General features: G+C 44.3%; 1 protein-coding gene across 3 annotated transcripts in view; it reads left to right on the top strand.

Moving 5' to 3' along the window:
- Positions 1-222: 222 nt before the first annotated feature.
- The window catches only part of ADAMTS18 (ADAM metallopeptidase with thrombospondin type 1 motif 18), a 99,880-nt gene continuing 87,017 nt past the window's right edge, over positions 223-13,085 (top strand). For all 3 annotated transcript variants that reach the window (XM_083752331.1, XM_083752330.1, XM_083752329.1), the window contains exons 1-3: positions 223-648; positions 740-824; positions 4,112-4,428. In XM_083752331.1, the coding sequence (XP_083608457.1) occupies positions 547-648; positions 740-824; positions 4,112-4,428 (504 nt within the window). In that variant the 5' untranslated portion in view covers positions 223-546. The remainder of the gene's footprint in view (positions 649-739; positions 825-4,111; positions 4,429-13,085) is intronic.

The following is a 13,085-nucleotide window of genomic DNA, read 5'->3' as shown; positions in this document are numbered from 1 at the left end:
CGGTAGTTGAGAGCAGGCGCTGCTGCCAAAGCGCCCGGAGCCACCAAGCAGCCTCCTCTCCCCCCCTCTCTGTCTCTCCCCCCCGATTGGTGCGCTCAATCGCTGCGCCCCCTCCGAGCCGTTGCTCCCGCTCCCCGGGGGCTGCGGCGCGCAGCGAGTTAGCGAGCGAGCCGGGGCAGCTGCGCCTTGGGGCCGCCGCGTCTTGGTGGCGGAGCTGCAGCCGATTTCAAAAGCTGCGCGCTGGCCGCGGAGGAGGCGGGGAAGGCGGGCGGGCAGTGGCGGCAGCAGCAGGGCTCCCCTCGGCGCTCCTTTCTGCATGGGCTGCCCTGCGCCCGCGGTGGGCGGTGCAGGCGGGGGATGCCAATCCCCATGACCATCTCCCCGAACATGTGGCGGAGGAGACGGGATCTCCCGCTGCACGTGTCTGCTGCTGCTGCTGGAGGCGGCAGCGGCGGTGGCCGCGACAGGTAAACCGACCGCACCCCCACCCACCCCGCACTCCTGGCCGCCCCCTTCCCAGATGTACCGAGGCGAGAGGAAGAATCCATGGATTGCCTCCTGCTTTTCCTGTGGACTTTGCCCGTGGCGATCGGCAACGCCACCCCGATGCACTCGCTCACCATCCTCTGGCTCGGCAGCATTGCAAAGGTAAGTGGTGGTGGGAGCCAGCGGGGCGAGATCCGATCGAGGTTTCCCCACGTATCCCTGAGATACTCCTCTTCTTTCTCTCTTTTTGCAGAGTCTGCAGCTGTGCTGCCTCTGTTGCGTGTCCTTGGCAGCCGCGTTAACCGGTGACAGCGGCGGCATCGGCGGATTTAACCACGGTTTGTATCCTTTTTGATTACAATGCGAATGAATGAGCCTCTTTCTCGCCCATGGGAGCAGGAGGCGGGAAACTGTTAATATTCTTTGGTTGGGAGTAGTTTCACCGGAGGCCACTGTGCAAACCATAGTTCAGCAGGGAAGGACCATAGCTCAGGGACAGAGCACCTGCTTGGCAGGCAGAAGGTCCCAGGCTCAATCCCTGGCATCTCCCGGTAGTGTTAGGAATGGCCCCTTCTGAAGTCTTGCAGAGCAGCTGCCTGCCAGTTTGAATGCTATTGAGCTAGATGGACCAATGCTTTGATTCCGTCAAAAGTAGCGATGACTCGACCATTGTGGTGGATTGAGTGCTGGAAGTTGGACTTAAGAGACCAGGTGTGTTCAAATCCTGATTTGGTTATGGAGTTCAATTGAGGGTGTGATGCTATACATACTTTCCTGAGAGTAAACCATACACAAATCAGTGGGATTTAATTCTGACTAGAGATGTGTATAGGATTGCACTGTGGGGGTGTGGGGGTGGACTGCCTCAGTGTGGCTTATCTGTAAAATGGGACCGTTTGAGGGTTGTGACAAGTGAGCAATGCAATAATTGCAATGAACTATTTCTTTGCTGAGACAGAAATGAATAAGAGGCTAAACATTGTGATGGCCAGTTGTGTTAGTGGTTTGCACAGCTCTTTCAGCAATGTGGAAAGAAACCAGCCTGAAGTGCGAAAAAAAGGAAGACAATAAAGAATATGTGCTTAAGGATTTGTAAGAAATAGATCAAGTCTCTCTCTCTCTTTGAAACATCTCAGTAGAAAGAATCTCTACATGTTCAAAGCACTTCCAGCCTTCTGCCCAAAATGAAAGAAAGAGAATGAAATGCTAATGCAATGTAGCAGTGTATTAAAACGTGTGTGAACAGGCAGGCAATGATTCCTAGATTTCAAAGAGAACAGGTGATTGCAGGCAATCATGGACTGAAGATGAAGCTCCCATTTTTAAAAAAGATAAGTTAATGTTACAAACAATTGCATGGCATGCTTTAGCACTCCAGCTCATATTGCAGAAGAATACAAAAAACCCTACTCATGTTCTGTATGGATATCTATATACAAATAGATTCAGCAGGATGTCCAGCTGTGAATGTTCTGTAGCTCAGGAAGATCGAAGCGTGATGCTCTTGCTAGCTGGGAGTGTTAACAAGTACAGTGCGCACAGGACTGGGAAAGGCAAATCCTGGTGTGCCTTGTGTCTGTTCGCTGGGGAATTCCTCCCTCTCGCAGCTGCTTGCATTTTTGGCTACCAGCCTGTTTAGCATCCTGAACTTCTGCCACTGATTAACACCACTGGAAAGTGAAAGGCTTGTGATATATCATTTCCACTGTCTAACACAAAGGCAACCTATTGCTGCTTACATTTAATGGAGGCATAGAGCTGTAAAGTTGGAAGAGTGTAATGCAGGATGAGCTAGTTAGCAATTCTGCACCACTTTAGCTCTATCTCTAGCATTTGTCCTGCCATACAAATTTGGCAGAGAAAGGTGCTCTGCCAGTTGCTCTCCTTCTTCAGATTACCATTAAGGAAAAAAGAAAAGCATTGGATTATATCCAACTCAATTTTATTCAAAGTAGACCCATTGACATTAATCAATCTTCACTAATTTTAATGGGCCTAGCTTTGGATATAGTCCATTATGATGATGGCATGTGGAAACAGATGTTGCTGAAGATCTAGAACTCCTACAAATCTGGGATTTTTAAAGAAACGCTTTAATTGGAAGGGCAGAATTTCCTACGGAGGCATACTTATTATGACAGATATTCCCCCACTGGGGAGTTGGGGGCATATTCCAGGAAATGTTCTCAGTTCATTTAGAACTAAAATCAAGCCTCTACCGTAACCTTTTTCATTCCTTCTGGGCAAACTTTTGAGGGCTCTATTCCTGTGGTGAGCCAGGACCAGAGGCCCTGCTGGGCCTCCTCTCCCATTGACTGTTTTGACAGGTGAGCTAGTTCACTTACCTGCCAATTATCTGGTGCTTTGCAGGTGCTGCTGATCAGCTGATTGCAATGCCTGCAAATTCTGCTTTCTGCAGGAAGTCACATCTTTACCTGAGGCACACCTGCTGTCATATAGAATGTCAGGTTCAGGGCAGGTGGACATGGCTTGTTGGACCCAGAGGCACCCCATTTCTGTACCAGCCCCTCTCCTGATTTTCTTTGCTATCACTGCCTATGTTCATCTGCTGACCCCAGGCATGCAAGCCATGACATGAGTTCAGACCTTCCACCTGCCAAAATGGGCGGGCAAGTGTGTGAGCCACAATGTCTTCGAGCGGGGGGGGGGGGGCTATAGAGAGAGGAGCAGCCCCTCTGGAGTGCCTTGCCTCAATTTCAAAACCTGGAGTCAGTATTACAAGCATATGTAATCCTTTCATGTTCATCCTGTCACCTATAAATGCACATAGGATCATAATTAGGTGGAGTTAGGATGCCAGTGATCAGCAGTGCAGACCAGGTTTAGGAATTTTGTTCTAGGTATATTGCCTCACAATCTTTTCATTGCACTTCTTTGTTTATTTGATCATGAACAAGAAATCACATTGCAGCTGAATTAGCAGAAACAGGCAAAATTTAGAGGTTTGAGGTGATCTTTCTCAACAGGAGGTCAGCTACAACCTTAAAAACCAGACTAGCCAAGCTGCCATTGGTGGGGTTAGTGGAGGAGAACGCTGAATCCTTTGAGACACTAATAATTAAATCCTTTAATCCAGTTGAACAAATTGTGTGCAATTCCTCCTGGGACTGCAGTATTCTTTGCTCCGCTTTTGAGAGACAGGGAGATTGCGTGGGGGTGGGGAAGCGACTTTCCCATTTGTCATCAATTAATTGAAGGGACGAGGGAGGAAAAAACGACACCTTGGTGATGACAAATATCTTCTCCAAAGTGACTGTGGGAAACTTCACAGCTACGCCAAGCCGTCTCTACTGGCGGGAATGATCAGAGGGCAGAGAGGAAACTAGTCCAGTTTTATAATCCTTGTCATTTATGTGGGGCCGGCTGACATTGCTTTAGAAGTATTTATGCATGCATGGCTGTATCAACACAGACTGCAGACTCCCTGTGCCACTTTGCAAATGGTGATAACGAATGTGCCCTACTGAAAACCTGCTTTGCTGCATAAAAATGTCTTACAGAGGTTAATTTTTTAGGCAAGAAAGCAAACTAACCAACTAATAAATGAACAGGCATGCCCTTGGCTCATGAAGGCTGATGGCTAATAAACCCTTTCCCTTTCCAGATTACATCTTTGTCACCCCTGTTGAAGTGGACTCCAGTGGATCGTACATCACACATGATGTTTTGCGCAGTGCTAGAAGGAAACGATCAACCGTGAGCTCCAAGAGTTCCTTGCACTATAAATTTTCAGCATTTGGACAGGAACTTCTCTTGGACCTCCAGCTTTCGGCCTTTTTTGGCAATGGTTTCACTGTCCAGGTGCTTGGGGAAGATGGCATCGTGCATTCTCAGGAACATGAAGTTGAACAGTGTTTCTATCAGGGATTTATAAGGAACTATAGTTCTTCTTCAGTAGCCATATCTACATGCGTAGGCTTGGTAAGTGTATGCTGTCCCCTTAAATGCAACCTAGCCTCCAGACCCTTTCCTTTATTGCCTTGGCTTGTACCAAGAACACCGTTAGGGAACAGTGGAATCCTAAACCTGTTAAAGAGAATGCAGGTGGGATGGACTCATTTTGACACAGTTATTATGACCCTGCAACATTCAGTTTGACATACAATCCTTCTCCCAACTCCCCACCCCCATTACCTGTCTTGCCAATGTAATCATATTCAACAAGAGAGCTATAATTTCAGATGATATCTTTCTGTGCTAAACTAGTGGTTATCTTAAGATTGGTTCCTGAAAAGACAAGCCTTCTGAAAGTACTTCTAAGGGCAATTATATGCAGATGTTAATCCTTGGGAATTTCTTTTCTGCCCAAAATATTCACAGTGTATATATGTGTAACTGGTTGGAAAGGTTTGAGATCCTTCCTGCATATGTATGTATAGTCTTTGCTCACAGTTTTTCTACTGTTAACTCTCATTTCCTCATATGAACCACAGTGAAGGGCAGGGTTAGAGGTTGTTTTCATTGAAGGCTACTCATTTGATGGCCATCATAAACTAACACTCTTACTAAGAACATAGGCTATCAAAAAAGGGTCCAAATTTTTAACTGCTGCAGTTGGTGCCAACCAATCATCTATTAGACTCCTGGACTGTATTTCTAGTCTTTATGAATGAGGATAATTTTGGGGAGAGTGTGTGATGAAATTACGGAGGCTGGGAATAGAGATGGACAATGGATGCTACTGATTGGGGACTGCACTTTAGTAAACTGCAGAAAATTCTCACCCAGAAAATCTGTTTCTTAAACTTCATAGTTGATGTTCACCAACTAACAGTGTCTCCAGCCTTCCACCTTCTATCATCCAATACACTCCCCAACAGCCCCTTTCCCCTGGTACCTGTCAGATTCCAGCGCAGTGCAGGATCCCACAAAGAAGGTGGCAAGGTGAGAGGTGAGGAAAGGCAGGGCCAGGCTGGAGGAAGGCATAGCAGGAGGCAAGGCTGGGCAGAAGTTGCAGAGCTACAGAGAACTCTAGGGATTCAGAGGTTGTGTCAGTACCTTTCTAGATCATTGCCTTGGTATTTGCATTTTTGAGGGGAAAGTCTTTTAAAAAATGTTATTAGTATGGGCTGCTAGTGTCAGAATTCAGGGACATTGAAGCTCTCTCTCAGTGGACTTGATAATATTGGGTACATCCTTGTCCCTTGCACGTGTGTGTGTGTGTGTGTGTGTGTGAACTTTGAGGCATCTGTGCATGCAATTTTACATCCCTTTAACTGCTCAGGGGTTTAACTGTAACACATTATGTTTTGTTTTTCTGGTATGTTATTTTGGAAAGACATAGGGTTGGATCCAGATGAGGGTCCCATTGATATCAATGCAAAGATTTAGTCACAGCTAACTTAGGTTCCATTGATTTCAGCAGAGCATCTGAAAGAGCAGCATGGAGCATCTTTCTGGTGGGGTCCCCAGATGCTGTGTACCCAAAAAATCATATACAAGGCTAAAATGTGTGTAAACATGCATATATTCAAGAAAATAACATACAAAAATGCATTATATGAGTGGAAATTGCTTACAAAAATGTCAGAATCATTGGGTTGTATGCAATTAATTTTACACAGAATAGGCCAGCTGAAATTAATGGACCTAAGTTAGTCCTGTCCATTAATGTCAATGAGTCTACTCTGAGTAGAGCTAACATTGGACCTAACTCATAACAAACAAACAAACAAACAAACAAACATTTAGAGCCAGTTCTTATGATTATAATGTTAAGGTTGTATCCAGATTGTCATATTTTGTGGGAGGGATTCAGGAACACATTGGAAATTTAGGTTTGTGCAACTGAAATGTATTGAAGTGTTTTTTGCTCCAGTACACCAGATCCACTTCAAAATATGAAACAGACTTTTTGTAGTTAGGAACGTGATGGAGAAATGCACTACAAAGTGTGGGAGGATTAGTGGGAAGACGTATAAGCATCATGCAAACATATTATAGTGAATGAAAATGAGATGCCTGCATGTTGCAGAACTTTCCAGCATTCAAATCAGAATGAATAATCAGTAAAGACCAGGCAGAGTCTAACCTCTGTGTAAGCTTTGTGCAAGCAAACCAAGATGAATACTCAATAAACAGGTCATATGGAAGAGTCCCCGTTTTTGTTTTGAAGTAAATTGGTAAATATGCTAAAAGAATGTTCTAAACCTCAAATCCTAATTAATTACTTAGCAATAGGTTCATGTAGGGTAGCTGAGTGAAAAAGAGACTAGGGTTCCTGCATATGTAAAGTTACACCTGGTGAAATTCCCTTTCCTACTCAATTCTTCAAAGCATGGGATCTCTGTTTCCTTTTTCAGCTGGCCACCTTCAATTACTATTCACTGTCTTTTAAGGTAACAATATCAGAATGAGATGCTATGTTAATTGCACACAACTATGGGTGTTATTGGAGGGACGCGGGGGTGCTGTGGTCTAAACTACAGAGCCTAGGGCTTGCCGATAAGAAGGTTGGCTGCTTGAATCCCCATGACGGTGTGATCTCCCGTTGCTCGGTCCCTGCTCCTGCCAACCTAGCAGTTTGAAAGCACGTCAAAGTGCAAGTAGATAAATAGGTACCACTCCGGTGGGATGGTAAACGGCTTTTCCGTGTGCTGCTCTGGTTCACCAGAAGCAGCTTAGTCATGCTGGCCACATGACCCGGAAGCTGTACGCCGGCTCCCTCTGCCAGTAAAGCGAGATGAGTGGCACAACCCCAGAGTCATCCGCAACTGGACCTAACGGTCAGGGGTCCCTTTACCTTTATGTATGTTATTATATTACTTACATGCAACTAAAATTAGCAGTGGCCCTGGTGTGATTTCATCCAGGGTTATTCTCAGTAAGCAGTGAATCCCTGGAGTGCAATGTTGGCAGCAGAGTGGATTTGAATGTTTTGCGGTTTCAGAAAAGACTGCAATGATTAAGCTTTTTAAATAGCTTTTGAAATTTAGCTCAGAAGTGCAGACAAGAATGAGATACTGACAGTTACAGTAAAGTGATGTGCCTGGCTCTTACTGATGAAAATGCATTGGGAGAAATCTAGCACTTTTTTCTTAGGTGAATAAACAAAGTTGCCCAATACTCTACAACTAATGCAAGACATTCTTCAGAGTGATTTGTCAGAAAGGATTGGGGAGAAGGTTATAACTTAGTGGTGGACAACATACTTTGTGCACAGAAAATCTTAGGTTTTGTTCCCTGTTTCATCTCTTAAAATTACCTAAGGTCTCAGGGCTGGAAAGACCTATCTGAATATTTTGAGAGCTGCATTCAGAGCCTCCCCAACCTGATGCCCTCTAGATGTTTTGGATTATAACTGTGATCACCCTCAGCCATCATGGTCACTGGTCAGGGATGACTGGAATTGTTGTCCAACCAGGCTGGAATGGACAATGCGTTGATTAGATGGACCACTAGTTTGATGCTGTAGGACTCCTTGCCCCTGTGAGTGAATGAGGAGTTGGACCACACCTGGTGGTCCTGTTCCTAATTTCAGCTGTTCCCAATTCTTACATATTCAGGTCTGAATGAGATGCCTTCATTTACTCAGTGTTCCCTGTTGCATGGAGAACATAAGTCAATAACCACTTTTCTATCAGTTTGCAATAACAATGCAATAACAAAGATCAAGATTCTGTAAGCAAGGAGTAGCTAATGTGATGCTTTTGTCCTCTGCACTAACCCTGCACCCTTGCTTAGAGGACAAACAGGCTTTTTGGCACTGAAGTTCCACTCCTGTTACCTACTGAGTCCCACTCCTCAGCTTCTGGCTATTATGGTAGGTTCCACCTGTCTTAATAATGGGAAACCTGCCACTCTCCATATGTTGCTGGACTCCTGACTTCCGTTATCCTTGACCATTGAGCATATTGTCTGGGGCTGAAGGCAGTTGCAAGCCTAAAAGCATCTGGAGAACTACAGGTTCTCCAGCTCTGACCTATCTCCTGGAATAAGAAGCAAAGCTCTTGATCAAGGGTGGGACCCTCTAGACATTGTACTCCATCAGCCCCCAGACAGCATAGCTGATTATCAGGGATGTTGGGGGTTGTAGTTCAACATGCTGTTGGAGGACACCATTCTGGCTGCAGGGGTGTAACCATATGCTTGGAATCCTGTGCTGTGATTGAGAATCTCTTGTGGACAACCACCATTTGTGTCTCCACCCCCCTTCCCTTACTATGTTTTGTCACTTGGCTAGCCTTCTTTCCTATTTGCTTTGTTCACTGCAATTAAACCGAAAGTGGTGTTGCTTCTACATGGTTGGTAGCACTAATCTTTCCATTGTTCCTTTCATTAGCAGTAGCTTCTCCACAATAAAATGGCAGTGACCCATTCTTTTAAGCCTGGAACACCACAATGTGATTTGGAAGCAATTGTATTTTAATAGACTGCAGGGATTCTTTGATCTCACTTGTTTTTTGGTCTCTGTGTGTGTAGTGCGGGGAGCAGCATGCTGGGGAGCATTCTCTAATTCAGCAGTTCAGATGTCTACTTCGTGCTTTTGCCTGGATAGAAGATTATGAAGAGAGAAGAAAAGTCCCTCTATAAGCTAGCTGGGTGGGGGAGGACCGAGGACCTGGTGCTTTACTACAGCTCTACAATGAGGCTGACACTGAACTCCATGTATCATTGATTGACGTATCCATCATGCTCCTTTCTTAAAAAAAAGGGGGTATAAGAAGTTGGACCTTTGGTTCTTCTAGCTCTGTCTTGTCTACACTGGCTGGCAGAAGCTTCCAGGATTCCAAATGAGAGACTTTCTGGTATTATAGGAGATGGAACCTGGAACAGTTGATCTAACAGTTGATCTAACACTCAAAGAAGAGCAGAGGAAGCAGACTTATCCTGAGTCAGACAATTGGTCCATCTAACTCAGTATTGTCTGCACCAGGGGTGGGCAACCTTTGGCCCTCAGACCACGTTTGGCCCAGCATGGCTTCCAGTTTGATCCATGACTGTTTCCCACAACTCATGGCCACTTGTCCCACATGCCAGTGACGGCAAGTGTGGGGCAGATAGAGATGCACCTGGATCAGCTGCATGGCTGAGTTCTGCATGTGGGACTCACTTGTGAAGCCACTCCCTGCAGAATGCAGACTTGAAGTCACTGAATACTGGCTGATGTACTATTTTTCAAGCCTGCTGCTTGCAAATCAGCTGCACTTCAAAGCACCATGCAGGGCTCTTTGCAAGGCCTTTGTGGTGCTTTGAAGTCTCAGCAATCATCACCTGACATCTTTGTGATGTCAAACCTCACTCATGAGGGATAGGAAAGGTGAGGATCTGGCCCACTATCCAGTTCAGTTTTCCAATCCTGGTCTATATTGACTGGGAGCAGATTTCCAGGATTCCAGATACAAGTCTTCCTTAGCCCTGCCTGGAGATGCTAGGCATAACAGTAATAAATAACTTCAATAAATAATCAGCATGTCAATAACAATAATACAGTTCAAACATTAGCATATACAAGTGAGGCCTGCAACAAAATGCTGCAGCATAGTGTGCTGATGTTTGGGATTCCAGCTACTTTACTCCATCTCCAACCCCCTTGTTTTCATTCCTCTTCCAACTGTCAATCAGCATTCACACACACACACACACACACACACACACACACACACACACACTTCATATAGACTGGACTGACCCAAGGCATTTTGCTGTCTGAGGTAAAGGACAAGATGATGCCACCTCTCCAAATCCACATATAGAAGTGAAATGGACTTGCGCTTGAATCTTCCTTCAGCATTGATGATAGGGTAGCATCTTCCACAGTATCTGAGGGAAGTAGCCTAGGTTAGGGTTGCAGGGCAGATTGTGTGGCACACACAACTCTGTCTGCTCCACAGCCCCTGGCGTCTGCTGCCTATCTCACTCTGTCTAATGGTAGGGCCGGCCCTGCATGTAGACATGGTCTGAGTGTAGATTCCTTGGATAAGAAAGCCACTGATTATGTTGCTGTCTGCCTTTCTGATCCTATCGGTGGGGAAAGGGACTTTGCTGCTTTCTTGCCAAATTCTTTTTTGGCAGGTCTGCTATGAATTTAAAGTGCACAGCAGGCACTGTGCACTGATACGCTCTGACATTGAATTGACTGGCTATGGACTGATGAAAGCTAAATTAGTTTTGGTTTCAAACAGTAGGGAATAGACTAGAATGCTGTATATAAAAAATTATATATATGGTTTAAAAAATCAGTTTTACAAAGGTGGCAGTCATGTTGACAAGGAACATGTCAAACGGGAATTTCGTTCCAGTTTAAAACTGATAACAGGGGATGCCAAATTGCAGTTGCTGACAATGAAATCTTTTTTTAAAAAAAAAAAATTGCTGTCTTCAAATACAGAAACTTGTCAGTTCTTGAAAAATTTTGATATATGGGTTTGCTGATTATAGGAGTGTTGAGAAATAATATCAAGCAGATACTTCTTGGCTTCCTTCTCCATATTTTTGGGGGGAGGGATTTAACAGGTGCTGAAAAACAGTTAATGTGAGTTGTTGAAGGTCAATGCAGCTTAGCTGGAAAACCTTCCCAGAAATGGCCTGTACTACCGTTAGGCCAGATGTGGGGAACCTTTAACCCTCCAGATATTGCCAAACTACAACTCCCATCAGCCCTAGCAAGCATGGCCAATGGTGAAGGATGATGGGAATTTATTTATTTCATAACATTTACACACCACTTGATTGTAAAAAACCAAACCAAAGCAAACCCTCAAAAGTGGTTTACATAAATATAAAACAAAAAATCAAGAAAAAATGACAACAGTACTTTAAAACATACAAAAGTTTAAATATTAAAACTGATTAAAATTTACCTCAACTTTCTAAGAATCTAGGCAGGCTTGTCTAAACAAGAGTTTTTTAAGCAAGTGCCAAAAAGAAATGCATGCCTGTTTGGTATCAGTAGGCAGGGAATACCAAAGTGCAGGTGCTGCCGCACTAACTGAATTCTTACAAATCAGAACCAGTATTATGTCGCACCTGTATTAGCAGGGACACCATCTGGAGAGGGGCTGGGGGACTGAGGGCCTTCTTGGCAGTGGCACCTTCTCTGTGAAACGCTCTCCCATCAGATGTCAAGGAGATAAAGAACTATACAATTTTTAGAAGACATCTGAAGGCAGCTGTGTATTGGGAAGTTTTAAACATTTGAAGTTTTATTATGTTTATTATGTTTTTATATGCACTGGAATCTGCCCAGAGTGGCTGGGGAAACCCAGCCAGATGGGTGGGGTATTATTATTATTATTATTTATTACTTTATTAAGCTGGCTCTGGATGGATGTAATAACGTTTGGGCACCCGATGTTGAAGAACACTGCCTTAGAAGCTACGTTACCAATCTTTTGCGACCGGTTTGCCCAAGCAGTAGACAGCATCCGCATTGTCTTGCCAGACATATGGCTAGATCTAGTCCTACTTAGCATCAGTGAGATAGTTCTTACTAATGAAAAGCCTGATGCATTTTGCCTTTCTAAGGCAAACTCTCCTGGTGCATACGCTACATATGAAAATCATGAAGAGTGAGGAATCTAGACTGAGCCTACTCTGTCCTGCTCTGGACCCTATGCACATGTAATTTATACATACATATGAAAGATTTGTTCTGACCTTCAAAAAAGTTTTTTTTTTAATGCATGGACATCCAAAGTGGGGAATCCATATGCAATCCATACCCCCCTCCATATATTTGTGGAACATCTGTACAGGGCTACTGGTACCTCCGGGGTAGAATCTTGGAGCAGGGGTGGCCCAAGGCAGGTTGCTGCCTGATGGGAAGGACAAGATGGAGTCCCATTTGCATTCCATGGACAGAAGATGGCTGGACAAGCAAGTTGAATTTTACTTCAGCACTGGTGATGTGATAGTATCTCAGCACTGATCTCATGTCTAGTTTGGTCCTTGGAGGGACCACAGATGCACTTTTTGCTAAATTACCAGTGGCAAACCAACTGAATGTTCATGGAATAAATAGATCATCGTAACCTAGCATTAGAACCAGAACAGTCATCCCCACCCCCATCTCCTCTGCAAATTTTTATACTTAATTTGAGGAAAAAACACATATGCATGGGAATGTACTTATAGGGGGAAATAAACTTAAGTTCTGTGCCACATTCCTAATTCTGCATTGATTTTTTTTCCTCCTTCAAAGAGGCTTAGGATGTAGGATGTTATTATCAATCCCATATGCTTTAAATTAGTCTAGTCCAAACCACAGGAAATGTTTAAAGTTAATATTGTAATTGAAAATGTTTCTTGTAGGTAGAAATATATATAAAAATAGTCAAAATTTAGAAAACCTGCCAGTAGTTGGAAATTGTGTCAGATGAGAAGGCTGGGAACAAATTTGAGTTAGGAAGGCAAGTTCTGAAGCATAGCACCTGTTGTGCTGAGAGGATTTCCTGGGGAAGTGTTGATGTGGCAGGTTATTTGTAGGCAGAGATTATTCGTTGTAAAAAAGATGTGCATATTGGAGCTTGAGATTTAGATGTTTGAGATTGGGTACCATGCTTCCTAAATATATTTTACTTGGAATCAAGATTGTGCCCATTTGCCCCACACCGGCCAATTTTCAAAGCAGGAGTGGC

Source organism: Podarcis gaigeae, assembly GCF_964106915.1.
Source record: "Podarcis gaigeae genome assembly, chromosome: 8".
Taxonomy (NCBI): Eukaryota; Metazoa; Chordata; class Lepidosauria; order Squamata; family Lacertidae; genus Podarcis; species Podarcis gaigeae.
The sequence above is the reverse complement of the archived record's forward strand: the minus strand, read 5'-3'. Positions and strand labels throughout refer to the sequence as shown.